The 27,331-nt window shown below is 46.3% G+C and overlaps 1 protein-coding gene across 2 annotated transcripts in view; it reads right to left on the minus strand.

Annotated features, from left to right (window-relative positions):
• Nucleotides 1-27,331, minus strand: part of VWA3B (von Willebrand factor A domain containing 3B) — a 983,684-nt gene that overhangs the window by 692,319 nt on the left and 264,034 nt on the right. Inside the window, exons 12-13 of one of the 2 annotated variants that reach the window (XM_085622888.1) lie at nt 24,791-24,929; nt 24,329-24,460 (exon numbers count right to left, since the gene is read on the minus strand). In XM_085622888.1, coding sequence (XP_085479014.1) covers nt 24,329-24,460; nt 24,791-24,929 — 271 coding nt within the window. The remainder of the gene's footprint in view (nt 1-24,328; nt 24,461-24,790; nt 24,930-27,331) is intronic. The other variant, XM_085622889.1, reaches the window with a different exon arrangement.

Here is a 27,331-nt window from a genome sequence, read left to right on the forward strand (position 1 = left end):
GCAGCGGATTCTTTTCAAGGCCTCATGCCTTGTTTTCAGGGCTGTTCATGGGCTAGGACCTTTGCCGCTCCAAAATGTTTTCTCCTGGTATCAGGCCGCCAGACCTTTAAGATCCTCCTCGGCGTTTTTGATAAAAGTTCCTAAAATCAACAGAGTGAGGATGGGCGGCCGCGCTTTTAGCTTTGCAGCCGCTAAGTTGTGGAATACCCTCCCTCTGTCGCTCAGGAGTAAGCAAGATCTAACCTCCTTTAAAAGAGATTTAAAGACCTATCTCTTTCCAAGAGCAATGTAATGTGTTAGATCTGATGAACTGTTGAAGGTCAAGCGCCAGGATACCCTTGGGGTGGCAGCTGCGCTCAATAAGAACGTAATAATTGTAATAAATAATTGTAAGTGAACTGACAGATAGCCAGGGCAGCAACCCCACCCCCGTTTGGGTGCTGCAGCAGGGTCGCTTTAGGGGCGGCGTGGCAAGAATCACAGAGAAGGTGCGCTAATATCCTTTTGATTACTGTGTAATTCGGGTAGAGACTGTTGGCAGTGGGCGAAGACTCGCCTCCTTTTTACGTCTACTACCCTTGATTTATTTTGTTGCAGTTTGCAGTAAGACACTGCACCCCTAACTCAAAATGGATGCAGAGCAAACCGCACTGGCACGAGCGCTACGATTCTAGCCACGCGTGCTGAGCGGCGTAGTGTCGCTTCTTGTCAAATATGGAGACCTGGCTATGCTGAGAAACCACTTTGGCCTAATCCATAATAGAACCTTCAAGAATTTAACGCTGGAAAAGTTTTATAATAAGACATATTGCCAACGAAACAGCAGAAAAATTGCTATGGAAACCAGAGTTTGCTGATTGTTAAAGTAGGTACACGTGTAGTTATTTAAAAAAAAATCCAGTAGATATTGTAAAAGACTCGGCTAGTTACCGTGTTAGGCCGTGGCTTTATTTTGCTTTAGTGCGCACATTTTACAATTTCAGAAGAGTCGAAGGACCAGTGCCTTCCGTATCTGGAGATTGTAACCATAGTTGCCCATAATTAGTCTACAGAAGGGGATGGCATTGCCAAACTGATGTGGTATTTGTCGCTCTCAGTGAGAGACTGGGTTTAGTTTTAATAGCAGGAGTGTTCGCGTTTTTTGTCTTCACCCCCAGATGTTAATGAATTCTGCCTTATTCTTCCTCCCGTTGACTCGGAGTCTGTAGAGGGACAATGAGATGCATGGGAGGAGTGAGGGAATGATCCCGCTCCTTCACGTAAATACATTTTACTCGTGTGAATGTTTGAGGGTTAAGGTACTCGGATAGAAGCTGTCATTTCCCTGTAGTGTTCGAAATCTCTCGCCATTTTAGTTTAAGATTTACCTATTTCAGAATTTCTGTGAGGTAGAGGATCTCTTCTCCAAGCCCGCCATTCCTTATGGAATTAATGATGAAAGCCCTAGGTTTCCAGGAAGGCAATTGAAAAGAAATAGTTGTTAAATTATTCAGTTTTATCACTCAGCAGGTGCTTCAATAGACTGTTTCCCCTGCAGGACCTACGCTTAGGATGTCATAGAAGTGAGAAACTTTTAGCAATTGGTTGATGTTTTGATAATTAGAGGTATTCCTCATTTCTGTGCCTTAAATTTGAAATTGCGGTCTCTTCCTTGTGATGTGTCAGTTGTCATCCTCTGCCAGTGGGCCTTTGATTTTCTGCAATTAATCTGGATAAAGACTTTATGTATGACTGTGTTGCTTTACCCTAACACAGGAGGAACAGCTATACCTGTTCTGATGTGTGTATAGTACTGTTGGACCTGTCAGCCCTAGGGTGGTCTCCCCTTCTATTTTTGTATCGTGCCTCATTTTTTCCACCCTCATTTTTATGTTGGACTAGGTCTCCGGGTGCCTTTTCATTGCCAATCAGTGTTAAGGTGCAGGTGCTCCCTTCTCCCAAGATGGCTGCCACCGACCCCTGCTACTGCAGGGTGGTCGTTTTTCATAGTAGCACCCTAGCTGCCAGGAGCTGGCTGGGACCCACAACAATGTTGCGACACCAGCCCGCCTTTTTGTCCCATAGGTAGAGTGGGGAAGCTCCTGGAAGATGCTGGAACCTTCTAGAAGGGAGGTGGGGTTTTACTTTTGCCGCCTTGGTAGAGGTCACCTGACCTAGGGCTACTTGAGAGTGGGAGGGAAACTTTTGTGGTGAGTTGGCCATTGGGGTGAAGCAGAGCTGGAAGAATCCACCAGGAGTGTAGGCGGTAGGGCCTAGCCAGGGACTTATGCCTCTGAGAGTGACAGGATTTAGGTACTGCCTCTTAAGTGAGTGAGGTGCCCTGTGAATCCCACTGATCTTGCCTAGTAGTAGGAGGACCCAGAGACTCTCTGCCAGCCTGACTAGGAAGGATCTAGTCGCCCTCTCCATTCCTACCCCCTGTAACAGAATCCCTTAAGGGCGCCAGATACATCTGTGCCACAAGACTTCATCTGACAACTGAGACCTGAAACCTAACTGCAAGAACTGAGACTGCATGACAAGAGCGAGCTGTAAGCCTTGAATGCCAGAGCTGAGACTGCATGTCCAAGCTAACCTAGTGAACTATTTACTAAATCGATTGTCAAGCCACCGGGGATCGACCAGGTACTAGCGCTGTGACCCCCACGCTTCCTGCCCTGGTCTGGGACCCCCGGCAGCGTGCTCCGCTGAGCACTATATCCCCATCCTTAATTTGAGCCCCCCCCTGCGACGACAAAGCCAGCGCACTCACCGCCGCGGCCTGGAGGCCTGGAGAGGTGCCCTGCTGTGTCGCGAGGCCCAGGAGAAGCCCGGGGCCCGCCGCTGTCGTCGCAGCCGTGTGAGGAAGAGCGCAAGGTCGGGGCCGAGTTCCCCCATCGTCGTGAGGACGGACGCCTGCTGACGCTGAGACGGAGGTAAGCCCGGAGGCCGAGATCCCCCCTGGTGCGCCCCCTGCTGGTCTGGGAACCACACCGCACTTGACCCGGGTTGTCCCCTCCGTGGGAGTCCCCTCCCCTGCCTGCGCGACGGAGAGACCCCGCCGAGGGATCCTGTCCGTGTCCCCCCCTTCCGCGATACTGAGCGCGGTGCTCTGTGAACTGCACCGGAGCATAAGGACTTGCTCCTCGAGTCCGGGAACACTCCCCGCTGGAAGCCTTCCCAAGTACTGACTGACATTACCCTCGCGTGGCGCTTCACGCCACCGACTCCGCTTCCACGTCCTGAGAGACCGGGACCACGAGTAGCGTGTTATGTTATATGCTCTGCTCGAAAGTATTTGCATGTCAATGGTCGCGAGTAGCGCGTTACGTTATATGCTCTGCTTGAAAGTACTTACATGCTAAGGATCACGAGTAGCGTGGTATGTTATATGCTCTGCTCGAAAGTATTTATATGCCAACGATCACGGGTAGCGTGTTATGTTATATGCTCTGCTCGAAAGTATTTGCATGCTAATGATCGCCAGTAGCGCGTGGTGTTATATGCCCGGCTCGAAAGTATTTACATGCCCAGGGTTACGAGCGGCGCATTGTGTTATATGCTCTGCTCAGAAGTAGATACAGGCAACTGATTAAGAATCACGCGTTGTGTTATATGCCCTGCTCAAATGTATTCACAGGTAAATGATTGCGCGTAGCGCTTGGTTTTATATGCTTTGCTTCACAGGATTAGGGGCCATCGATTACGAGGAGCGCTCAGTTCTACAGGCTCCATGTTAATGTACCCGATGTCACCCATTACGAGTATCGTGCTGTGTTAGACGGCCTGTTGAGGGAAAGGCCTCGCTTAGGGCGCACAGCGCTATAATCACCCACACTTAGCCAACTGCCGTGGGTATCTGAATAAGGTTAGGCACTGCATATGTACCGCCAAGATTGCTGTATCTACTGATTGATGGTATTATGATGCATGTATCGCCTTGTTCTTTCCTGAACTGCAGCTGACCAGCTATACTCGGATAAACTTGAAGTATTTGCATAATTTAAACGGTGTGGCGTCACTTATTGTGTGTGTCCCTAGTCCATGAGGAGTGTGTGGTGTATGGTTGCTTAACACATAGCCCTCTGGTTGCCCGACCGGCTCGCGCCACGTTACCGCCTATAGGGCCTGGTGACCCCAGGTTCCTACAAGTACTAAGTTCCATAGAAAGGTGTTAAACACTTGCATTAACTCGGTTACCTTTTTAGGTCTCGCTTGACAGTGCAGGTGTCATCATAACGTGATTAAGCGCAGAAATAGCTTTTACGAGTACTACATACAGCTCTGTCCACAGTTTGGTGGGCAGTAATGCATGTTTTGATTGTGCAGTAAAGTGCTTGCTCTCCAAGAGTATAATCTATCAAGTTGCCAGAGCTCTTTATCAAGTTTAGATATTGCGTTGCATGTTGACCTGTAGGTCAAAAAGATGCCACAGCAATGTTGTAGACAGGGCCACTAAAATTATGGTATTCTGTGTCTGTGGCGTTTTCCACATAATTTGTGCATTTGCTATCTAATCGATCAGCTGTGGAATAACCTGCAGATTTTAACTCAAAACAATATTTTTAGCTCAAACTAATCAAGAATTACTAATAAACAGCAACAACACTTACTGCTGCCACCCACCCACACACCAACACTGTTGCTTAATTATGTATCTGGGTGTTAAACGGGAACTAGTAATGCAAAACATTTGCCCAAGCATTTGTTGACCGGTCTAAAACAGCAAAATAAAGAAGTTAGATAACAATGTGGGAAATTTTGCAACATAATTTAGTCAATTCCTCCACGTAATTTGAACCCCATCCGCTATGTAGAGCTAGCATTCAAGGCTATGTCTCCTAGATAGCTGGATAATTAGGGTATGAGTTCTTCTCGTTTGTGAAATAAGACAAGGACACTCCTATATGCCCACGTGGACCAGGGTCAATACATATTATGTAAATAATTGTCCTGTTATAATCTTTCAAAATGTAGACACCTCTCAGTGGTGTGGAGGAATCCACCATCTAATGCACTGTTTAAATTCTCACCACCTAATGTAAATGAAGAGCCGGAGACAGTAGACAGCTTGTAGTTTCTGTCGAAATACACGTTCAACCAATCCATATGTAATGATGTGTGAAAAAAACATTATAGTGCTGAGGGTCTCCTCAGACAGTCATCCGACTACTGCACTACAAAAGTGTGAGCCATGTTGTAAGGCAAGTACCTTTCACCGAATCTCCCATACAGTGTTTCAATTACCTGCAAATTCAGGGGAAGCTGCTGCTCCAGCCGTCTGCATTTCCAAATAACTCACAGGTCACCTGTTTCCTCATATTGTATCATCTGTAGCTTTTATCATAGTTGGAGTGTGGTTAACCCTGAGTCATATAAGGAACGGTTCCATCAGCAAGCGGTGAAAGCATCCGCTGCCGCGTACACCGACACGGTGAGTTCTACATGTGCATAAAGGCATACAGCTTTCTACATATTCTAAAATGACCCCAGAAAGTAGTATGTCAGTGAAAGGCAAAATACACCAAACGTTAGTGCATGACCTAACTTTTTTTTTTAATAGTAATGGCTGGTCAACAGTACAGCTGCCTGGATGACAGAGTTCAGCATTTTTTTTTTTAATTATGCTAAGGGATATTTGGCTCCACCCAGAAGAATTTTTCTCAGCTGGTGATGTATCATTCAAGGAAGTGCTTCTATTAGAATGCTGGAGTAATTATCCTAAATCTGAACAATAAACCGGGCTATGCTGTTTGTCACATTCAGATTTGTTTTCTCATATATACCTTCTAGACACAGCCATATTTTTGCAACTTTTTTTACTCTGCAGTAAAGTATTTCGCCACTGCAAGTGGCATAAAAAGTATTCTATAGCAATCAATCATTAACATTAAAAACATATTAAATATCAAAACACATACAGGTGCATAAAAAGCGATTAAATCGTAAAAAAATAGAATGAATCATATCATAAAAACTGCAATTCATATGCATTACTACTCTTGTTGTGTGCGTACATTCAATCGTATAAAATTGATCTCCTCATGGCAGACAGCAAAAAATGAAGCTACACAATAACAGATAAAAGGGTTTGGCAATAGTTGGAGATAATACAAAGCTGGGTGACACTGTCTGAAAGGAAGTTTAAGTATAAGTGGTAGTATATATTGTTTCCTTTCCCCAGCATATAATCTACAGGAGATTTAGAGGATTGCCCGTCACATGGGTGGCAATGCATCAATGGAGTATGTTTTGGCAGGGTAACCTAACATTAGAGGGATACATTTCAGCCGCCATCGCAATAGAACATATGAGTGCTTAAAATAAGAAACAAATGTCCAGTATAAAAACAGTGCTGTCTATGCTAGGTGTTAAGGAGTATTGCTTAACCGTGCCCTAGTTACGATTCCTCTCCCACCTGTCTGTGCTCAATCTAAAGCCCATAGGGCATACGTTAATGTGACGAACAACATTTGTTCCTACAGTGCATGTAAACAGCATTTGTGAATGTCTGTTTACTTTTGATAGCACTTTAAAGCCAATTTTTTGGCTATACCAATGCTTATTAGGTCAGGTGTTAGCCTAGACCTTTTTATTTTACTAAAATTACATATGATATACTATTAGGGGCTTTCTTAAAAGTCCTCTACATCAAATTGGTATGTTACTGTCATTCACATATTTCTTCTTCTCACTGCAACATGGGCTAATAGGTCAGTCCACTTCAGCAATTCACTAACTTCACAGTGAGTGACAATGTTCCCTTTCTCATGCATTCCATCAGCATGCAAAATAGTTCTTATGTGCCAAGGACTACAATGGCAATACACATTTCTGCTTTTAGCCGTAAATATTTTTGCTTGATGATCCAACAGCGCCCCCAAAAATGTTTTGTACAAAATTGGCAGTTCGGGCTGGACTGTTCCCATGAGGCACAGGGTCAGACTGATTTGCATATGGCCATGTCTAAACTAGGGTGGTGGAGTGAGCTAAAGAATGATGATGGATTAAACCCAGATCAGTTGACTGGGGGTGAGTGTTTGATTTGCTCAAACGCTCCATCCATCATCCCCTTTGGTATCGCTGTGTTCGCCCTAAGTTGGCAGAGTATGCCCAGACGTGGGTCCCTTGCTCACTTTGCCACTGGATTCAAGATAACCTGGCTTGTGAGGGTTATGAACCCGAAACCGGTCCCAGGATGCTTGATTACGATCCAGGGAAGATATGGCTTGGCAGTTCGGGCTGGACTGTTCCCATGAGGCACAGGGTCAGACTGATTTGCATATGGCCATGTCTGAACTGGGGTGGTGGAGTGAGCTAAAGAATGATGATGGATTAAACCCAGATCAGTTGACTGGGGGTGAGTGTTTGATTTGCTCAAACGCTCCGTCCATCATCCCCTTTGGTATTGATTTGTACAAGTGTTCAGGCAGTGAAAGGGATTGCGAGGATAACATTAATTGTTGAGCTGTCCTACTTTTACTTTTTCTAGTCACTACTCATGAGCCCGGCAAAGTATGCTGTCACAAACTGGGTTGCTGTGACTGCCAGACCCTTTTGTAGTGTGCATTCTGGGTAGAGGAGGACAGAAAACATACATACTGCATGTTTAAACACCACTTGCAACTTTTCAAAACACATAAATAAAAAGCAATATCATTTACAATGACAATAGCTCAAACTCTCGCAAATGCGAGACCTATTGCATTGCAAATGCTTGTTTAACATATACTTTAACTTCTATTTATAAAAAATGGATATAAATAACCAACAACAGCCCCCTAGGAGGCGTTTTGGGTGAGAGCCTTAAGAGGTTCCTGGAGGAAGAGCTGAAAACTTTGGTTTAAGAAGCGGTTGACGCCGCTTTAACTAAGAGAAGAAGGTGTCTCCTGTGGATGAGATTTATTTTTCCCACTCTGACGGGGACTCCCCCACCACCTCTGGACCTCAAAAAAGTGGAAAGGTTTCCCAGAAGAGGAAACATTTGAAGGAGGCATTTTTCTATGCTAATGATTTTGGTAGCCCTCACGCTACAATAGATAATGGTGCTCATAGCAGCACAAAAGATAAATCCCAACACCTTGGGACATTGAGAAAAGTTGCCCGTAGCGGCATGAGAGAGAGAGGTAACCTTCACTGTACGAATGATTTCTACCCCCAGAGAGGCAGGAGTTGAAGATCACGTGGCGGGAACCCAGATCTTCAAATCAAAGTTACCAAGGTAAGCCCAGCTTCTTCTTCCCTTTCAAAGATGGGAGGAAGACTAAAACACTTTGCTCACAATTGGTCGAGGATTACTCAAGACCCTTGGGTTCTAGAAACTATAGTTGGCTTCAAAATAGAATTTGGGGAACAACCTTTTTAAATCAAGATCCCAAGAGAGATGACTCTAGACTCAGAAAATTCAAAACTAATAGAATTAGAGATTTCCCAGATGTTAGACAAGGGAGCCCTCATAAAGATCCCTTTGTCCGAGATTTCAAAGAGTTTTATAAGTACTATTTTCCTAGTAAAAAAGAAGGACAAAGGTTGGCGTCCAGTCATAAACCTAAAATACCTAAACAAGTTTTTAACCTACAGACATTTCAAGATGGAGGAGATCCATTTTTTGAGAGACATTTTACAAGCCAAGGTTTGGCTGGTAAAATTGGATTTCAAGGATGCCTATTTTACAATACCCATGGACGAGGACAGCCAAAAGTACCTTTGTTTTACTTAGAAAGGAACTCTTTATCAGTTCCAGTGTCTCCCCTTCGGCCTATCCTCAGCCCCTTGGTGTTTTACCAAAGACCTTCGTCCTGTTGTGAGTTACCTCGGACAGAGAGGAGTTTGTCTAATTATTTACCTAGACGATATATTCTCTTTATGTCTCAAGACAAAACAGAAATTCAGGAAAAATGTACAAATGACTGTAGATCTTCTGCAGGATCTGGGATTCATCATAAATATAGAAAATCTATCATGGCTCCAATACAAGGTTAGAATTCCTTGGATTCCAGGTATATACTATCCTTTCAAATCTAATTCTGCCTCACAAGAAAGTTACCAAGATAAAGAAACATGTTTCTCTTATCCTATCGAAAGAATCAATTTGTCTGAAAGACCTAGCCAGGGTTCTAGGTCTTCTGTCATCTTCTATCCAAGCTATTTCTCCCGGCCCTCTTCATTACAGGGGTCTTCAAAGACTAAAGGCCCTAGGTCTGATAAAAGGTTCATGGTACAAGGACTCAGTTCCCCTCTCAGAAGACGCACAAGAGGATCTACGCTGGTGGCTAAAGAAACTTCAAGCATGGAACTGGAAGGCTATTTTCGGAAATGTTCCAGACTTTACTATAGAGTCAGATCTGAGCAACCGTGGCTGGGGAGCCCGCCTAAACGATCTAGAAACCGTGGGAGATGGTCCTTAGAGAAGAAATCACTACACATAAACTGCCTAGAGATGTTAGAAGCTCTAAATGCCCTAATGAGTTTCAGAGAATTGATAAAGAACTCCAATACCTTGATCCGCTTAGACAACTTCTCTGCTGTCTCATATATGAACCGTCTGGGGGGGTGCGAGATCCAAGACTCTTTCAAATATGGCAAAACAGATATGGTATTTTTGTTGGGATCAAAAGATTACTCTCAGAGCGGAATTTATTACGGGAATTCAGAATTTAAGGACAGACTGGAATTCTCTTTTCCTCCACGATTCCAGCGATTGGAAATTGAATCCAGAGGCCTTTGCTCTAATACAGAAGTTATGGGGTCCGATTCAGATAGACCTGTTCACCAGCAGATTAACTTATCAAGTTCAGAAGTATTTCAGCTGGCGACCAGATCCCAATGCATCGGGGGTGGATGCCTTTCTCCAACCTTGGGAAGGGACCAAGGGCTACGCTTTTTCACAATCTCAATGATTCAGAGACTCTTGTGGAAAGTGAGTCTGGAGTCATGCTCCATCATTCTTGTAACCCCCTTTTGGAATTCCCAAGTTTGATTTCCCGGGGTAATGGAACTGGCAGTGGATTTTCCACGTCTGATCCCATCATCTTTAGGTCTACTCCCAGGTCCGGACGGAGAGGAACATCCTTTGGTCTTAGAAGGGAGGATGAACCTTCTTGTTTGGAAGATTTCAGGGGATCTGACAGATATTCTGATCTTTCAGGAGAGGCTAAAAGCCTTTTGGAAGATTCATGGGCACCAGGAACTAGAAAAAGATATAGAGGTGTTTGGAGAAAATGGTGTTGTTGGTGCTTGGAAAAGGATCTGGATCCCGTTCATAGTTCTCTACAACACATAGCCAATTAACTAGCTCATCACTTTGAGTCAGGTCTCTCTTATAGAATTATCAATTGTTGCAGATCTGCTATCTCTTCGGGTCATGCCTTGATTAATAATCTTGCAATTGGTAGTAATCCTATAACCAATAGAGTTATGAGTTTGAGTTTGAGTTTGAGTTTAAAAGCACTTATAAAGCGCACGTATACCGGCGGTTTCTTGGCGCTGTAGCTAGAGGGGACTGAGGGTTAAGAGCAGGGAGAGAGGGATGGGCATTTATTCATACGATTTAGTGAATAGGTAGGTTTTAAGACTTTTACGGAATTGGGGATAGAGGGTGATGGCACGGAGATGAAGGGGAAGGGAATTCCAAAGGATTGGTGCTAGAATGGCAAATTTGGAGCCGCCCCACTTCTTTCTCCGGAAGCGAGGGATGATGAGGAGAGACTGAGAAGAAGAACGTAGGTCCCTAGAGGGGACATAGGGAACAATCTCAGAGGAGATGAAGGCAGGTGCCAGGTCCAATCGGGCCAGGAAAGTGATGGATGCGAGTTTGAATTGAATTCTAGCCCGCACTGGGAGCCAGTGGAGAGATTTCAGGAGTGGGGTGGAGTGATGGAATTTGGAAAGGTTGAAGGCTAGGCGGGCCGCCTGGTTTTGGATCTGTTGTAGGCGGCGCAAACTGTATGCAGGAATACCGGCATACAGAGCGTTCCCGTAGTCCAGGCGGGACACCACCATGGCCAGAATAATAAGTTTGAGAGCGGAAAAAGTAAAGAAGCGGGACACCTTGCGGATAGTACGCAGTGAAAGGAAAGAGGAAGATACCACAGAGCTAACCTGGGAGTGGAGGGTGAGTTGGGAATTGAGCTTGATGCCTAGTGTTTTAACAGAGGAGGAGGGGACAGGAGGAGAACCGAGAGAGGGAGGCCAGCAAAGGGGGGACCAGGGGCTGGATGAGCCGCCCGTCAAAACCAACTCGGTTTTGTCTGGGTTAAGTTTGAGGTGATTGTGGCCCATCCAGTCCCTGATGTAAAGCATGACAGTTTGAAAGTTGAGGACAGCAAAAGGAGAGGAGAGATCAAAGACCAGCTGGAGGTCATCCGCATAGTTAAATACGGCGACCTCCATCTGTTGGAGAGAGAAGATAAGAGGGGCGATATATAGATTAAACAAAAGAGGGGAGAGAGATGAACCTTGAGGAACCCCGCACTGGACTTTCCGGAAGTCCGCTGTAAAGTCACCCAGGCGAACCGCCTGGGTGCGGTCGCTCAGGAAGGAGGACAACCAGACCAAGGCAGACCCCTCGATCCCCGCCGCCCTGACACGGGAAAGAAGGATGTTGTGGTCCACCGTATCAAAGGCGGCTGAGAGGTCGAGGAGCACAAGGGCCTGGTGACGGTTGGTGTCCATACCCTCCCTGAGGGTGTCGAGGACCGACATGACCACGGACTCCGTGGAGTGTGCGGGGCGGAAACCAGCTTGGCGGGGGGCAAGGGCTCCATGTTTCTCCACAAAGGAGCTCAGAGCGTAGGTGACGTGGCGCTCAAGCACCTTAGCTAGAAATGGCAGGAGGGAGATGGGGCGGAAATTGGCAGGGACAGAAGGATCTGCCCCAGGTTTTTTCAAGATGGGCACAATTACCGCAGACTTCAATGGGCTAGGAACTATGCCTTGCGCGAGGGAGCAATTGAGGAGGTGAAGGGGGGGATCTGGACAGGAAACAAAGATGTGGCGGAGGATATGGGCAGGACAGGGATCAAGAGGGGAGCCAGATTTGATCAGAGGCACCAATGTAGTCAAGTTTTCCCGGGTGATGGGGGGAAAGGTGATTAGTTTGCCTTTGGGAGGGGGACATTGGGGATCCACAAAAGAAGGGGGAGGTGGGGGGATGTTGGCCTTAATGGTGATAATTTTCTGGATGAAATAATTATTAAGAGAAAGACAGAGATCATTTGACGGGGCAGGATTAAGCGTAGTTCTGTCCGAGAATGCCAGGTTGTGAACGATGGAGAAGATCTCCTTAGACTGGTTCTCCGCTGCTAGGATTTTGGAGGAGAAATAAGCTGTTTTGGCCTCCAGGATGCTTTTTTTGTACTGGTTAAGGATATTGATATATTCCAGTTTCAAGGTGGGGCAGTAGTTTCTCCTCCAAGCCCGCTCTGCGCGGCGAACTATAAGTTTGGTGGCTTTAAGCTCTTGGTTAAACCACCGGTTGGCGTCTTTGTCGCGTTTAGAGGTGATGCGCTTGAGCGGGGCAACGGAGTCGCAGCTGCGGGAGAGCCACTGGTCTATAGCGTCAGCCTGGGAGACGGTGGTGAGGCCCTGAAGAGGCGGGAGAGAATCAGCAAGGAGAGAGGAGAGATTCTCAAGATTGACCCGGCCCCATGATCGGACCCAGGTGTTTTTGGGTCGGGGGGGTATAGCTGGGGGAAGGATAGGAAGGAGAAATGAAATCAGATGATGGTCGGACCAGGTGCAAGGGGAGATAGATAAGGATTCCACAGGGCAGTTCAGGGACCAGATTTGGTCAAGCTGGTGACCCTTGATGTGAGTGGGAGAGTGAACATGGGGAGTGAAGTTAAGGGAGAGGAGGGTTTCGGAAAAATCCTTAGATGACAGACATTCGGCAGGATCGGAAGGCCAGAAGTTAAAGTCGCCGAGGAGCAGGATGGAGGAGTTGTTGATTGCAATGGTGGCCAAGACCTCCAAAAAATCTGGGAGAAACTGCAGGGGGGACTGAGGAGGACGATAAGTAAGGAAACAGGTGAGAGGAGGGGAGGTGGATACTGTGCGAATCACCAGGAATTCGGTGGTAGCAATGTTAGGTAGAGGGAGAATTTGAAAAGGGAAATCGGTGCGTGCGATAACTGCCACGCCGCCCCCGGCTCTGCCCGAAGGGCGGTCAGCCCTGAGTGCGTAGTAGGAGGCTGGAAGGGTGGATAGGAGTGCAGGGAGGGAGTCATCGCAGAACCAGGTCTCGGTTAAGAAGAGGAGGTCTGGGGCCTGTAAGTCCAGCAAAACCGAGAGCTCATGCGAGTGGGCAACAGCAGAACGGGTGTTGAGGTAGAAAGCTGTAATGGTTTTAAGGATTGGTGGAGGAGCAGGCCTACAGGTCGTAGGCAGGGTGTCCAGAATAGGAGGAGGGTGAGGGAGGGGAGAGAGGGAGGCTATGCCAAGAGCAGAGATGCGAGAGCTGGTACTGATCGTGATGGGCCAGGGGCCCTGGTAGCTGCGAAGTAGGTCCGGGCTATAGGTGATAAGTGGGGCAGAGTGTAAGGCCCCTAGTCCCGGCCGGTCGCGGACGGGCGCAGACGGGCTTGCCTTAGGCGCGCCTTCGGCGCGCAATCGTCGCGCCAGCTGCGCTCGTCCGCTGCGCTTCCTACCAAGACACATATTTATGGTCGTGGGGCGGGGGGTTGAAAGGGGCGTGGCCAACAGAGTGGGCGTGTCTGTGGCGCGCCTCGCGCTCGAGAATGGCGTCTGGGGGTGAGGGGTCGTAGCAGCGAGGAGCGCTGTTCAAGAGAAGCCCAGGAGTGCAGGTAGGAGGGGAGGTGATAAAAACACGTTATCACAGTTCTAAAATGTTTAAAAGACAAAGTTACGCATTCTCCCGGCTTCCGCCTCAGGAGTCCAATAGCTAATGAAGCGCCTCGCTTCAGCGCTCGCTATATATACGCAAGAGGTCGAGGGGGCGTGGCCAACAGAGTGGGCGTGTCTGTGGCGCGCCTCGCGCTCGAGAATGGCGTCTGGGGGTGAGGGGTCGTAGCAGCGAGGAGCGCTGTTCAAGAGAAGCCCAGGAGTGCAGGTAGGAGGGGAGGTGATAAAAACACGTTATCACAGTTCTAAAATGTTTAAAAGACAAAGTTACGCATTCTCCCGGCTTCCGCCTCAGGAGTCCAATAGCTAATGAAGCGCCTCGCTTCAGCGCTCGCTATATATACGCAAGAGGTCGAGGGGGCGTGGCCAACAGAGTGGGCGTGTCTGTGGCGCGCCTCGCGCTCGAGAATGGCGTCTGGGGGTGAGGGGTCGTGGCAGCGAGGAGCGCTGTTCAAGAGAAGCCCAGGAGTGCAGGTAGGAGGGGAGGTGATAAAAACACGTTATCACAGTTCTAAAATGTTTAAAAGACAAAGTTACGCATTCTCCCGGCTTCCGCCTCAGGAGTCCAATAGCTAATGAAGCGCCTCGCTTCAGCGCTCGCTATATATACGCAAGAGGTCGAGGGGGCGTGGCCAACAGAGTGGGCGTGTCTGTGGCGCGCCTCGCGCTCGAGAATGGCGTCTGGGGGTGAGGGGTCGTAGCAGCGAGGAGCGCTGTTCAAGAGAAGCCCAGGAGTGCAGGTAGGAGGGGAGGTGATAAAAACACGTTATCACAGTTCTAAAATGTTTAAAAGACAAAGTTACGCATTCTCCCGGCTTCCGCCTCAGGAGTCCAATAGCTAATGAAGCGCCTCGCTTCAGCGCTCGCTATATATACGCAAGAGGTCGAGGGGGCGTGGCCAACAGAGTGGGCGTGTCTGTGGCGCGCCTCGCGCTCGAGAATGGCGTCTGGGGGTGAGGGGTCGTGGCAGCGAGGAGCGCTGTTCAAGAGAAGCCCAGGAGTGCAGGTAGGAGGGGAGGTGATAAAAACACGTTATCACAGTTCTAAAATGTTTAAAAGACAAAGTTACGCATTCTCCCGGCTTCCGCCTCAGGAGTCCAATAGCTAATGAAGCGCCTCGCTTCAGCGCTCGCTATATATACGCAAGAGGTCGAGGGGGCGTGGCCAACAGAGTGGGCGTGTCTGTGGCGCGCCTCGCGCTCGAGAATGGCGTCTGGGGGTGAGGGGTCGTAGCAGCGAGGAGCGCTGTTCAAGAGAAGCCCAGGAGTGCAGGTAGGAGGGGAGGTGATAAAAACACGTTATCACAGTTCTAAAATGTTTAAAAGACAAAGTTACGCATTCTCCCGGCTTCCGCCTCAGGAGTCCAATAGCTAATGAAGCGCCTCGCTTCAGCGCTCGCTATATATACGCAAGAGGTCGAGGGGGCGTGGCCAACAGAGTGGGCGTGTCTGTGGCGCGCCTCGCGCTCGAGAATGGCGTCTGGGGGTGAGGGGTCGTGGCAGCGAGGAGCGCTGTTCAAGAGAAGCCCAGGAGTGCAGGTAGGAGGGGAGGTGATAAAAACACGTTATCACAGTTCTAAAATGTTTAAAAGACAAAGTTACGCATTCTCCCGGCTTCCGCCTCAGGAGTCCAATAGCTAATGAAGCGCCTCGCTTCAGCGCTCGCTATATATACGCAAGAGGTCGAGGGGGCGTGGCCAACAGAGTGGGCGTGTCTGTGGCGCGCCTCGCGCTCGAGAATGGCGTCTGGGGGTGAGGGGTCGTAGCAGCGAGGAGCGCTGTTCAAGAGAAGCCCAGGAGTGCAGGTAGGAGGGGAGGTGATAAAAACACGTTATCACAGTTCTAAAATGTTTAAAAGACAAAGTTACGCATTCTCCCGGCTTCCGCCTCAGGAGTCCAATAGCTAATGAAGCGCCTCGCTTCAGCGCTCGCTATATATACGCAAGAGGTCGAGGGGGCGTGGCCAACAGAGTGGGCGTGTCTGTGGCGCGCCTCGCGCTCGAGAATGGCGTCTGGGGGTGAGGGGTCGTAGCAGCGAGGAGCGCTGTTCAAGAGAAGCCCAGGAGTGCAGGTAGGAGGGGAGGTGATAAAAACACGTTATCACAGTTCTAAAATGTTTAAAAGACAAAGTTACGCATTCTCCCGGCTTCCGCCTCAGGAGTCCAATAGCTAATGAAGCGCCTCGCTTCAGCGCTCGCTATATATACGCAAGAGGTCGAGGGGGCGTGGCCAACAGAGTGGGCGTGTCTGTGGCGCGCCTCGCGCTCGAGAATGGCGTCTGGGGGTGAGGGGTCGTGGCAGCGAGGAGCGCTGTTCAAGAGAAGCCCAGGAGTGCAGGTAGGAGGGGAGGTGATAAAAACACGTTATCACAGTTCTAAAATGTTTAAAAGACAAAGTTACGCATTCTCCCGGCTTCCGCCTCAGGAGTCCAATAGTCCGATTAGCAGGAGTTAGACTAAGGAGACCCCCTAAAGCTTGTTACGAATCCCTATGAGATGTTAACTTAATTTTCAATCTCTTTCTCTCCTGGCCTAATAACCATTTCCTCTCCCTTAAACAAATCTCCATGAAACTGGCGACACTTTTGTGTCTGATCTCTTTTAGAAGGGTTTCAGACATTAAAGCCTTAGAACTTTCTAATAGATTCTATTCGTCTGAAGGTGTCCATTTCGATATCTGGAAAAGAACAAAAACCATGTCAGAATCTATTTTCTACCCCATTTTCATGAGTGTGAAATATTGTGTGGTGTTAATTGTATGAAGTGTTATGAAAATAAAATTTCAACATTCAGACCGGTTAACAATGATCAACTTCTCATTTCATATGTTAATCCTTTTAGACCTGTTTCTTCAGCCACTTTAGCCAGATGGGTTCGTCTGATTATGCATGAAGCTGGCATAGATCTCTCTAGATCTGGGGCTCACTCTTCTAGAGGAGCAATGACTAGTAAAATGTTTTGGGCAGGAGGTTCTCTGGCCGAAATACTTAAAGCTGCTGATTGGTCAAATGCAAGTACCTTTTCAAAGTTCTATTTGAGACCAATAGAGCATGTTGGCAGTGTGGCCTTACATGGCTTTAAACATGCATAATGGTAGCCTCCGGTCTTGTAATGAAATGATGATTCTCCAATTATTATGCAGAGAGAACCTTGATTTCATTAAAGACAGACGGAGGCTAACATTATCCCACCCTCCTCGCCCTGAGGAGCATGGGTTTGGTACCACTTAAAATGTTCTTCTCTGATATGTTTACATTTATATTTTCTACATTTAGTATATGTGTGCTTTATTATTACTCGTTCAGTATTGACTTTCTTTATACCTTTTACTATACAGTGTTTTTTCCCTTAATCCTCAAATAACAATGCTTAGGAGCAATCGGGATGTCACGCTGTTTCCATTCTTTGGTGTCATCGCAGCCTAAGATGAAGATGGAAGTGTTGTCTGTCTTCTTATGATGTTATGAACGTTCTATGTTTTTATGATGTATTAACATTCTTTAAAGGGCTGCATGTTTGGGCAGCAAATAAAAGTATTTGCATAATGTTAGCCTCCGTCTGTCTTTAATCAAATCAAGATTCTCTCTGCATAATAATTGGAGAATCGTCATTCTCCTCCGTCATTACGGAAGAGCTGGACCCAGGTGCTACCCACTACCTAATCACCTGCCCATCTGTCCCAATCCCCAGTTACCAACACCTTAGTTTTCTTTTTTCTGGCACTGAAGTCCCATTTGCATTTGCACTCACCATACTGACTGGAAGATGACTAAAGGCTTATGCAGTCCTGATATAGGTCTGTAATCCTTCAGTAACACCTGGCTGCCAGCTGGACAGTGATTATTTCTTCACACTGCTGCAGGCCTTCTATGAACAGCATACCCAAGCATGCTAACGACTCTTAACACTAAGCTCTTGTAAGAGTGCGCTTTGTGTAGGAGCGGGGAACCTTTATCAGGACCTACATGTTGTGGAGTACTTCTAAAGTCTGACTACCACATAGGTATTGTGCATACACATGCCCAGTGCTTAATTTGTAATATAATAAGTGCTGGTGCACAAAGTTTTGTTTAGAAGCCCACGGTTCATGCTATCGAAGGTCAGGGTGCCGAATACCAAAGCTGCATTGTCATGATTCCTCCCCTTTCCTCTATAAACCACAACCATGCACTCCTTCGCTCTTTAACTCATTCTTTCAGATTGTCACTGTTTTTCCGTCTTTCTGTTCCTCCTTCTTTCCCCTTCTCTGTTGCTCTGGGTGAAAGCCTGATGAGGAAAAATAGGTGCCAGTCCCCAAAAATAAGTACAGCTAGCTGGGCCCCACGTGCATCCACGGCTTAAATTAAGCACTGCACAGTTCTAACTTCTTTTTGATTGTAGATTTAGAAATACATTTCTGTTCATGCCGTATTACAATAAGGATCTCTTATTGCTGTGAAACACTATTTTTATAGAAGTATTATAGGTCTCATGTACATTTCCTCCTCAAAGACCTGACAACCCACTCTGTCATAAACTGATGACCCACACTTGCCCACTACTTTCACTTCATAGTGAGCATCTCTGGCAATTCTCCTTGGGAACCTTTTATTTTCCCTCCATATAATATGTGGGAGAGCATAATAGGCTAACAAACTCCCATTCTTTTTTTCTTATTACTGGCATGTTATGATTTCACAGTACGTCTGTATTAAGAAAATGGCACACCTAGTCAGTGTAATAAATGAATTCTGCCGATTAGCAGTGTCAATTGTCCTCCTCAGTGACAAGGCAGCCTTCACTCAAAATAAGGTTAACTGGATCAGGACAGCCCTAACACCAGCAGGGGTTTGTCAAATAAACGTTACTTTTACCAATGCCCAAAGACAGTGTGCAGGGACTTGCACTCTAACGTCTCTCATTATCTCCAGAACATAGGTTCTTTTAGGCAACCTGTAGAAAGCAGCAATGCAGAGCAGGTCATTCTAAGCAAAAAAACATAACGCTCTTCAATGGTGAAAGACAGAGGTGCAAACAAAAGTGTGGGACTCCAGCATTCAGCCATAAAAGCACAATTAAAAGTAAAACTAAGGACCTTATTTAGATTATCAGCAGATGGAATATACTGTCACAAACCTGACGGATATCCCATCCGCCGTATTACGATCTCCAAAGGATGGGCTTGTAATACTGGGGATGGAGTATTTCCCTCAGTGGCGTAGCAAGGTTGGGGGATCCGCCCTGGGCAGCACAAGCCTTGGGGGTGGCGGCCTCCCCGCTCTTACCTGTGGCCGTGCTGGGTGGCAAACGCAGGATTTGTTTGCCAGCACCCCCCCCCCCTCTTCCCCGCTCTTACAGCCGCCGCAGGGCGGCAAAGGCTGGGACCACCACGGGCGGCGGAAGGTCTAGCAATGCCACTGATTCCCCTCTGCCAAGATCTAAATAAGACCCTAAGGTGCTTAAAAATAACTGCCACAGAGATACTTGTCATATGGGGCACCTTCAGTAACTCCGGTTTTCTGACCTGCAGCACTTTGCATTCTGGGACTTTTTTTTTGATTTTGCCATGGAAAGTATGGGCTCAAAAATCCCAGCATGGAAAGTTCTGTTGCTGGCTCAATGTGTCGTATATGATAGCAAGCCGTCTGACTGTTTTGATTAAAATGTATTTTTAGAAGGGGGGTACGTGGAGTAAGGCGCACATGTCATATGGAATAAAATACCCCCATGGTTTGCGCAATTGAGGATATTGCAAGTCACCTCAGAGTTTCGTGACCAATAAAGTCACATAACATATGACCTCATGCCTCTATAGGGTCACAGAACTAGCATCTTTGTTAATTTTCTTACTATGGTCCAGTGACCTACTAATCAATCACAATAAGAAAATGGTTTAGGGACTAAGGTGGACCGCCAAACCTGTGGTGGTGGTCCACCCGCCGTATTATGAATATAGAGGTGAAGCCGCCTCTGGATCACCGCAACCGCTGGGGATCATGGATCCCGTGGTGGTCAGAGGCCGTAATATGCTGACGATGATACGGCAGCACCGCCAAGCATATTAGGAGTTTCCTCACTGCTACAGTTTTCATGGCAGTGAGGCCGCCATTAAAAGTGTGGCGGTGAGGAAGCAAAGGGAGGCCTACAGTAGCTAGGCCTTTTGCTGGCCGTGGTGGTCCCAACCTTTGCCGCCCCGCGACGGCCGTAATAGCGCTGGGGTACTGGTGAACGAATCCTGCTTTTGCCGCCCATCACGGCCGCAGGTAAAATCGAGGGAAGGAAGCCGCTGCCCCCAAAACTCCTGCTGCCTGGGGTGGACCGCCTCCCACACTCCCTTACTATGCCACTGGAGCCCTAGAGGGCCCCCTGTTGCCTCAGGGCCAAGGGGTGCCTGCAGGGTGGAACATGTTGTGCTCCCTTGTGTGCAGTCACCCCCTTTCCTGTACGGCATGGACTCTATAGTCCATGCTGTGCAGGAACAGGATTTGGCGTTCCCATTGCTGTGTCTTTTAGGCACTGCCATGGGAACGCCAAAGGACCACCTGCTAGACCATGAGATTACTCATAATCTAGCAGGTGGTCATGTTTGGCAGTCCTGGAGCAGGGCGCTGGCGTGGTTTTCTGCCAAACTCGTAATCAGGCCCTTAGTTAATCTCCTGTGATTATTACAATTGAATTGCGATGCCGCAATGCCTGCTAGGAGTATATGAAAAGTAGGTAATTGAGAGAAGTACAACTACTGTCACACCTGCAAAAGGGTCAACTGCCTTTTTAGTACTTTCTTCACAAGTCTTTTTGCCTTTTTTGATTCATTGGCTGGAACTCAGACATGTTTAGCAGTATATTTATGCTTGCTGAGTCGGAGTTTAATCCTTGAAAGCAAGACTGCTTCTCCATGTTACAACGCAGGCTGTATTTCAAACGTTTTATATTTTCACTTATATTAAAATGTTTCAAACCATTTTCAACCAATTACATTATGCATACTGGCATGCTTATTTTCAAGTAGAGATTCTGCATTTATTCTACATACCTGCATCCATAATCTCTCTTTCAGACGTAGGAGAAAGGCAACCAATGATTTAATAAAATTTGTCAGGAAGGGTAATGGTGTGGCCAAATATTAGAAAGAATAAAAGACCCCCTATCATATCTTCAAAGGATATTTCAAGTCACCTTTGAGTTTGGTAACCTTATAAAGGAACTCAATCTTTGGCTTTGTTGATGAGCTTCAGCAGGGTCTTTGCCACAGTATTAACCAGGAGAAGGTGGGCAGCTCGCCAGCTCCACACTATAGATAAACTTCACCACCAGTCCATGTAGGTCAAAAGTCCAGAAGATAGTCAGTGAGCGCCAGGGCAGGAACTCTTTCAAGCATGTGCTAAGTTGGGCAGCTGGCTGCAACCACACTGCCAATCAATCTCAAAAGCATGTCAAAATTACAATGTTCCAGCCAACCAGGCTGGGGTCACATTTCTCCCCCCCCAGATAGAAGTCTGAAATGACAAGGGCCTATCCTCATAGGCAGAGACTCGGGTGAACTTTGTAGGGGCTTCTCAGTGGGAAGCTATGTGTATTCCTCAAGACCAGCTCAAAAGCACAGCAATAATAAGGAAGGTGGCACGGGGCTCACCTCTATGGGCAGCACTCATCCTATAGTGCCCAAATGGCCCTTTTCACTTACGTGCAAACAGGTCACCAATAATGTTCATATAACTCTTTATCATAACTCATAAACTAATGTTCACAAATAATGATGCCAGCGATGACTGAACATACTGTTTATGAACATTATATTCAAGAAACAAAATATACACTCCATTGAACTGGCTTCAACGACAGTTTCTGCTATTCTTTGTTTTACACAGCAGAGGCGAGGGGAGCAATTAACACAAATGCAGTTAAAGTACTCCTTCAAAGGGAGCAAGTTTACTACATTTTGGAATTCCCAAACATTCCCAGTCATATTCCAGGCATACCACTGGGAAAGGCATGTAACCTATTGCCCGGATTCCTATTCCCCCATGGCATATTTTTACATATTGTAAATTTAGGCACTGGGGTATTGGTTCCCAACATGCAAATGTAATTTTTTCTTTTGCCTTTTTTCTACTCCAAGAGGAATTATTTCCCCAATGAAGACAACTCTTCAATACATCACCTCTAAGATTACAGGTGATGCGTTCCCATTCCCACACTTTTAAACTTTCCAACTCCAATCATTACAAGGATGGGAAGGGTAGGATCGGAGTTAGTGAATGCTCATAATTTACAAGTTTGTGGGTGCTCAGAAACCTACAAGACTAGCCACGCCGTGGTCCACCCACTTCCTATACCTTGTATGGGAATTACTACTGGATATTTCCCTGCAGATCTGCTGGAGGAATACACAGTAGTAAACCGACTTACATTTTGCCAGGATCATTGTTATGAATTCGTGGCTGGCATATATGGAGGCACTTTCAGCCATAAAGATATATTTACTGCTGAAAATGCCGCTGTGAATTGACTCCAGGCAGTTTAGAAGGCAAATTCCTTGGATGCACTTAGCCGCCCCAAACTATGAATCAGCTGGAACTAGCCAGGACTCACTTTGCCAGGGCTAAGGGGGACTACCCCATAGGGACTAAGGGTGGAGAGATCAATACATGGGATCTCCTTTCTCAGATCACCTAAGCAGAGACCCAGCTGCAGTATGGTGGTCCACAGGGATTGGGGTCTACAACCTTTTCACCAATAAGAGCAACTTATGTTCAGTGGAAATCATCCTGAGCTACTAATATTTAGTATAGTGAACACATTAAACAAGATTACATTAGTGACCACACTATGCACATTTACAAGCAACAAACATGTCCATACATCAGGCAGGGTTGCCAACAGTAATGTACAAAAAAGGATTTGCCACTTTGGTATGCCTTGTCATGGGTACTATATAACAGCCATAGCTGCAGTGCTCCTGGCACCAAGGTAATAATGATAGTAAAATGTCTCCCAAGTGCCAAATGAATAAACAACCAACAGCAGATTTGTATTTATTTTAGAAATGTAACAATTTTTCACCTAACATTAGCTAATGAGTTATACAAAATACACACATTTTCTAGGCTGGACTGCACACAGGAGAGCTACTTAAAGGTAGCTGGAGAGCTACCAGAAGCTCACAAGCTACTGGTTGGAGAAGCCTGGAAAAACCACTAGGGGGTCGTCGCGGACAAATGAAAACAGTAGTGAGAACGCCAGCTGCACTCTGCATCAAATTGATTTTACTTCCTACAAAAATACATTTAGTTTATTTGAAAAAACGCTCATCATTGAGTGAAATAGTGCCCGAGCCTGGAGAGCTTTAGCAGAACTTCTGAAATCCGTAGACTCTGATATTGAGCTAGGCTCGGAGATTAGCGACCCGCAGCACATACCCTCCCCTGGGCCTGGTTAAAACGCTTATGGGAGACTGGATGGTTTTTCTAGCTAGCTTGTCAGTAGTCCTGCATTGGGAAAGTTTGAAGTACACCTTATAATTGTAGCAGATGTAATTATGAGCACAACCGGAGGCCTGGTTTTTATCCACTCAACCAGTCATGTCAGGGGAGTTGAGGGAATGGGGGGGAGGGAGGAGGAGGGGAGGTGCCATGGGGTAGATTTCAGGTTTTATGTACTTTTCTTTTATTACGATATGGAACTTCTGAGTGTACTCACTGTTATTAGCATTGTCACGCTACACCTTACTACGAAAAGATGATGGTGCAACTGGTGGGTGGTACATCGCAGAATGTTACAATGGGTGCGGACAATTTTGACTGTAAACCATCGCTCACGAAAAGCCATGATTGTACAAGGAGTATTGTGTATTAGGATTCTAGCACGTGAGCGGAGGCTCCGGCTTCAAGTGTTCCTGAAGTACTGTACAAGGTTAATCAATAAACATATTTTACAAAAAAAATCATTGAGTGAAATAGTGCTTGGTGCCTACAGTCATCACACATATTACAATTTAAGTTTTCTTCTTTATATTCTTTGAGCACTCCTTCACACTATCAGTCATTTGCACAGGGAGCCCTGTGCAGTGACTGTGCACTGTGAAAACTGTACCTAGCAGGCCTAGGCACAAACATCTCTACCCTTAAATCAACCAGGCTGTTGTCTTTGGTAAGTTAAACAGAAGTGCCTCGTTAGTGGCTAACTATTTGTAGATTAATCATGAAGGAAGGGAAGTGCTGCATGACAGTATGACAATTACAATACAATGTGAGCAAAATATTTTTCTTTCGTCATGCTAATTAAATACTGATGATTGTCATAATTGTCTTTCACATGAAGGTATGCAGTCCAACAACATCAGGGAATCAGCCCTTGAAGGTTGAATGCTCAAGTCTGTGCAACCCTTCACCTGATAACCCTAAAGGACCTCTACCATGAAAATCTCTGAAGGTAAGTATTAGACATGCTTCTGAAAGGTACACAGTCATTCATACAATGCACGTGCACTGAACTCTGTGCCAGAGGTTTTACCTGAAGACCTTTCACCCAGAACCAGGCATTCTCCAAATTGTCTTCATTGACGTCAGCAAGCTTCTCTTTCCATGAAGCTGCACGTCCATCAAATTTAATAAAGTTGAACTTGTCTTTGTATCGCAGCTGCTCCTATTAAAGAGAGCATGCGCTGTATTACCAATATGATTCCTCAACTAAGAGAAAATACATTTACAGAAACTGCATCAGAGTCAGGTGTTTATTTGGAGTTTGGCAGTGAATTCACCAAAGATTGGCAGATATTTAAAATGTATACATGGGTATAGGGTAGATAGGACATCAGCCAATTAAAATCTAAATAACCCCTTTAGTATCAGGGGATGTGGTTATCGTTTTGAGTCAAAACCTTTCCTGGAATTGACCAGAATAGCAAACACTGTATAGATGTTTCTGTTATCCACATGTAAATGGCACATTACATCTTTATTAACTTTATCTCACCTGCATCAGCTGGAAGATTTTCTCCTTCACAAGAGATAGTTTGTCTTTCATTGATTGAGAAGTATCGATCAGGATGCAAACTTGATCTTCCAGCACAGTGCCAAAAAGGTCTCTGCTCCCTTGATGCAGCCATTTGACCCTGTTTATAAAACCATAACATGTGTTAATTGAATTTTCTGTATAATTACCTTTCCACAAAGAGAAGCCTTTTATTTTCTTGGGTAACATAGTTTGTCCACACATAGTGTAATTTCCTAAGAGCGTTTTCTGTGCATCTTACCTTCATGTGGGCAGCTGTTGTTGAGTTTTGCAGGCTTATATGCATTTTGGTTTTCCAAGGGCAGATAGACTACTGCTGGGGCAGGGTAGTGTTTAAGTGTTTAAGTATTTTGCAAATTCCAGTTGATGTGCATCATCAGAGGGAGGCATCAGACTACCATTGACCATGCAATGAAAGCACTTTACCAATTCATGTTTATCTTTATAAGTACACTTACTACTAGCTAACCTAGAGATACTGGTCAAACATTCAATACATTTCAAACGTTGTATTGTGGTCAGGAGGCTGCAAGACAACTATGATTAAGATTGAATTTGTGGGTTTGATAGATCATTTGGCTGTAAAAGGGTCAAGTTGACTGAGGGTGAGTGCTTGCAATGTTCAACATTCCGTCCATCATTTCCTTTGGTTTTTGCTTTGTTCGCCATAAGTTGGCAGGGTATGCTCAGACGTGAGTCCCTTGCTCACTTTGCCACTGGATTCCAGCAAGCCTGGCTGAAGCCGGCTGAAATGCCAGAAACCGGTCCTAGGAAGCTTGTTTCCGGTCCAGGGAAGGCATGGCTTGGCAGTTCGGGCTGGACTGTTCCCAGGAGGCACAGGGTCAGACTGATTTGCATATGGCCATGTCTGAACTGGGGTCGCAGAGTTGGCTAAAGAACGGTGATTTAATCAAACCCAGATCTGTTGACTGGGTGTGGTTCTGATGCTCCGTCCATCACCACCCCCTTTTGTACCGCTATATAAATACCAAGGCATGCAAATGTGTGAGGCTTGAATGGAGATTTTGCGAACAGAAGCTACCTTACAGGGTTTACTGGCGCTGTTGTATTATTGTATTGGTCCCGAGGTGAGTGCAGTTTTTCAAAGTTACATCTGAATTGACGATGCTAAAAAGTACGCTTTGTCTTATGGCACCTTTTTGTATTTGGAAAAAAACATTTAATGTGAAAAAATAATGTAAAAAAGTGTTATCTGTTCTGTGTAATATGGCTTGTTAATTAAATAGAGGGCTTCCAATTCTATGTTATTGTTTAACATTTATGTCTGTAATTATCAATATGTATTTTTTCGCATCTACTGGTATTTTTTCACATTTATTTTTTGCTGAAAAATGTAAGTGACAACTAGTATATTTCCACATTTATTAAACCACTATATAAACTATCACACTTGATTCTGAAGGATTCGAATGTACGAAGAAGCCATATACAGTCAGAAGTATGAGTTACTTACCTCGGTAACAATGTATCTGGTAGAGACGATTCTAGCCGCAGATTCCTTAACGTAGAATTATCCCCAGGCGTGAGACTGGACCCAGAAAACTTTCTTGCCCAGCATCTCTGCATGCCGGGGGGCAGTACCATGCGACTCCGCCCGACGTCCTCCACGGGCGTGACGTCAACGAGGTCATATAAGCCCCACCCCAGGGTGCTGACGTCAGTTTGCTTTGGAGCACTTTTACACGCCACAACGCGGAGTCATCACAACAAAACTGAGGATAGCATGGGAACAGTGTGCGAAAAAACCAGAGAAACAAAATAGAGAGTAACAAAAGGTGAGAAACATCACCAGATGGCACCAAGGCACCAGAAGGCGACAACAGCAGGCCAGAGCAGGAAAAGAGCAGAGCACCACTCTGAGGAACAACTGTGCAAGCCAAAGAGAAGCACCAGGTGGCAGTAAAGCACCAGAAGGCCAGAGCAGCGAAGCCATAGCAAGAAAAGCGCAAAGAACCACTCCGTGGAACCACCTTGCAAGCCAAGGCGAGAGCAATCCTGGAGGCACAAGCATGTGAAAGCGCTGTGACAGAAAGAGAGAGGGTCTGCATCGACAACCACAAGAGGAAGGGCCACAAGCCCGGAACAGAGGAGCAACAGCAATCCATCCCCAGACTACACTGCCAAGGATGGCCATACCTCCTGAAAGGAGTAGGAGGCCAAAGGACAGGTAATCCATCCGCAGACTACAGTGCCAAGGAGGGCCATAACCCCTGAAAGTAGTAGGAGGTCAAAGGACAGGTAATCCATCCGCAGACTACACTGCCAAGGATGACCAAGCTGACCATGAAACAGCAAGTAACTAAGACCACGTCCATTTGCTTCACTATTCTCAAATGGCTCCATAAGATACTATGGATGCTGCCTGAATCCACCCAAAGAACAGTCATCCAGGCCCTAATCACATCTAGGCTTGACTATGGCAACATCCTCTATCTAGAAGCAAATAAGGAATTAATGCGCAAGCTGCATGGTGGTGCAGAA

This window comes from Triturus cristatus, chromosome 8 (genome assembly GCF_964204655.1).
Source record: "Triturus cristatus chromosome 8, aTriCri1.1, whole genome shotgun sequence".
Classification (NCBI taxonomy): Eukaryota; Metazoa; Chordata; class Amphibia; order Caudata; family Salamandridae; genus Triturus; species Triturus cristatus.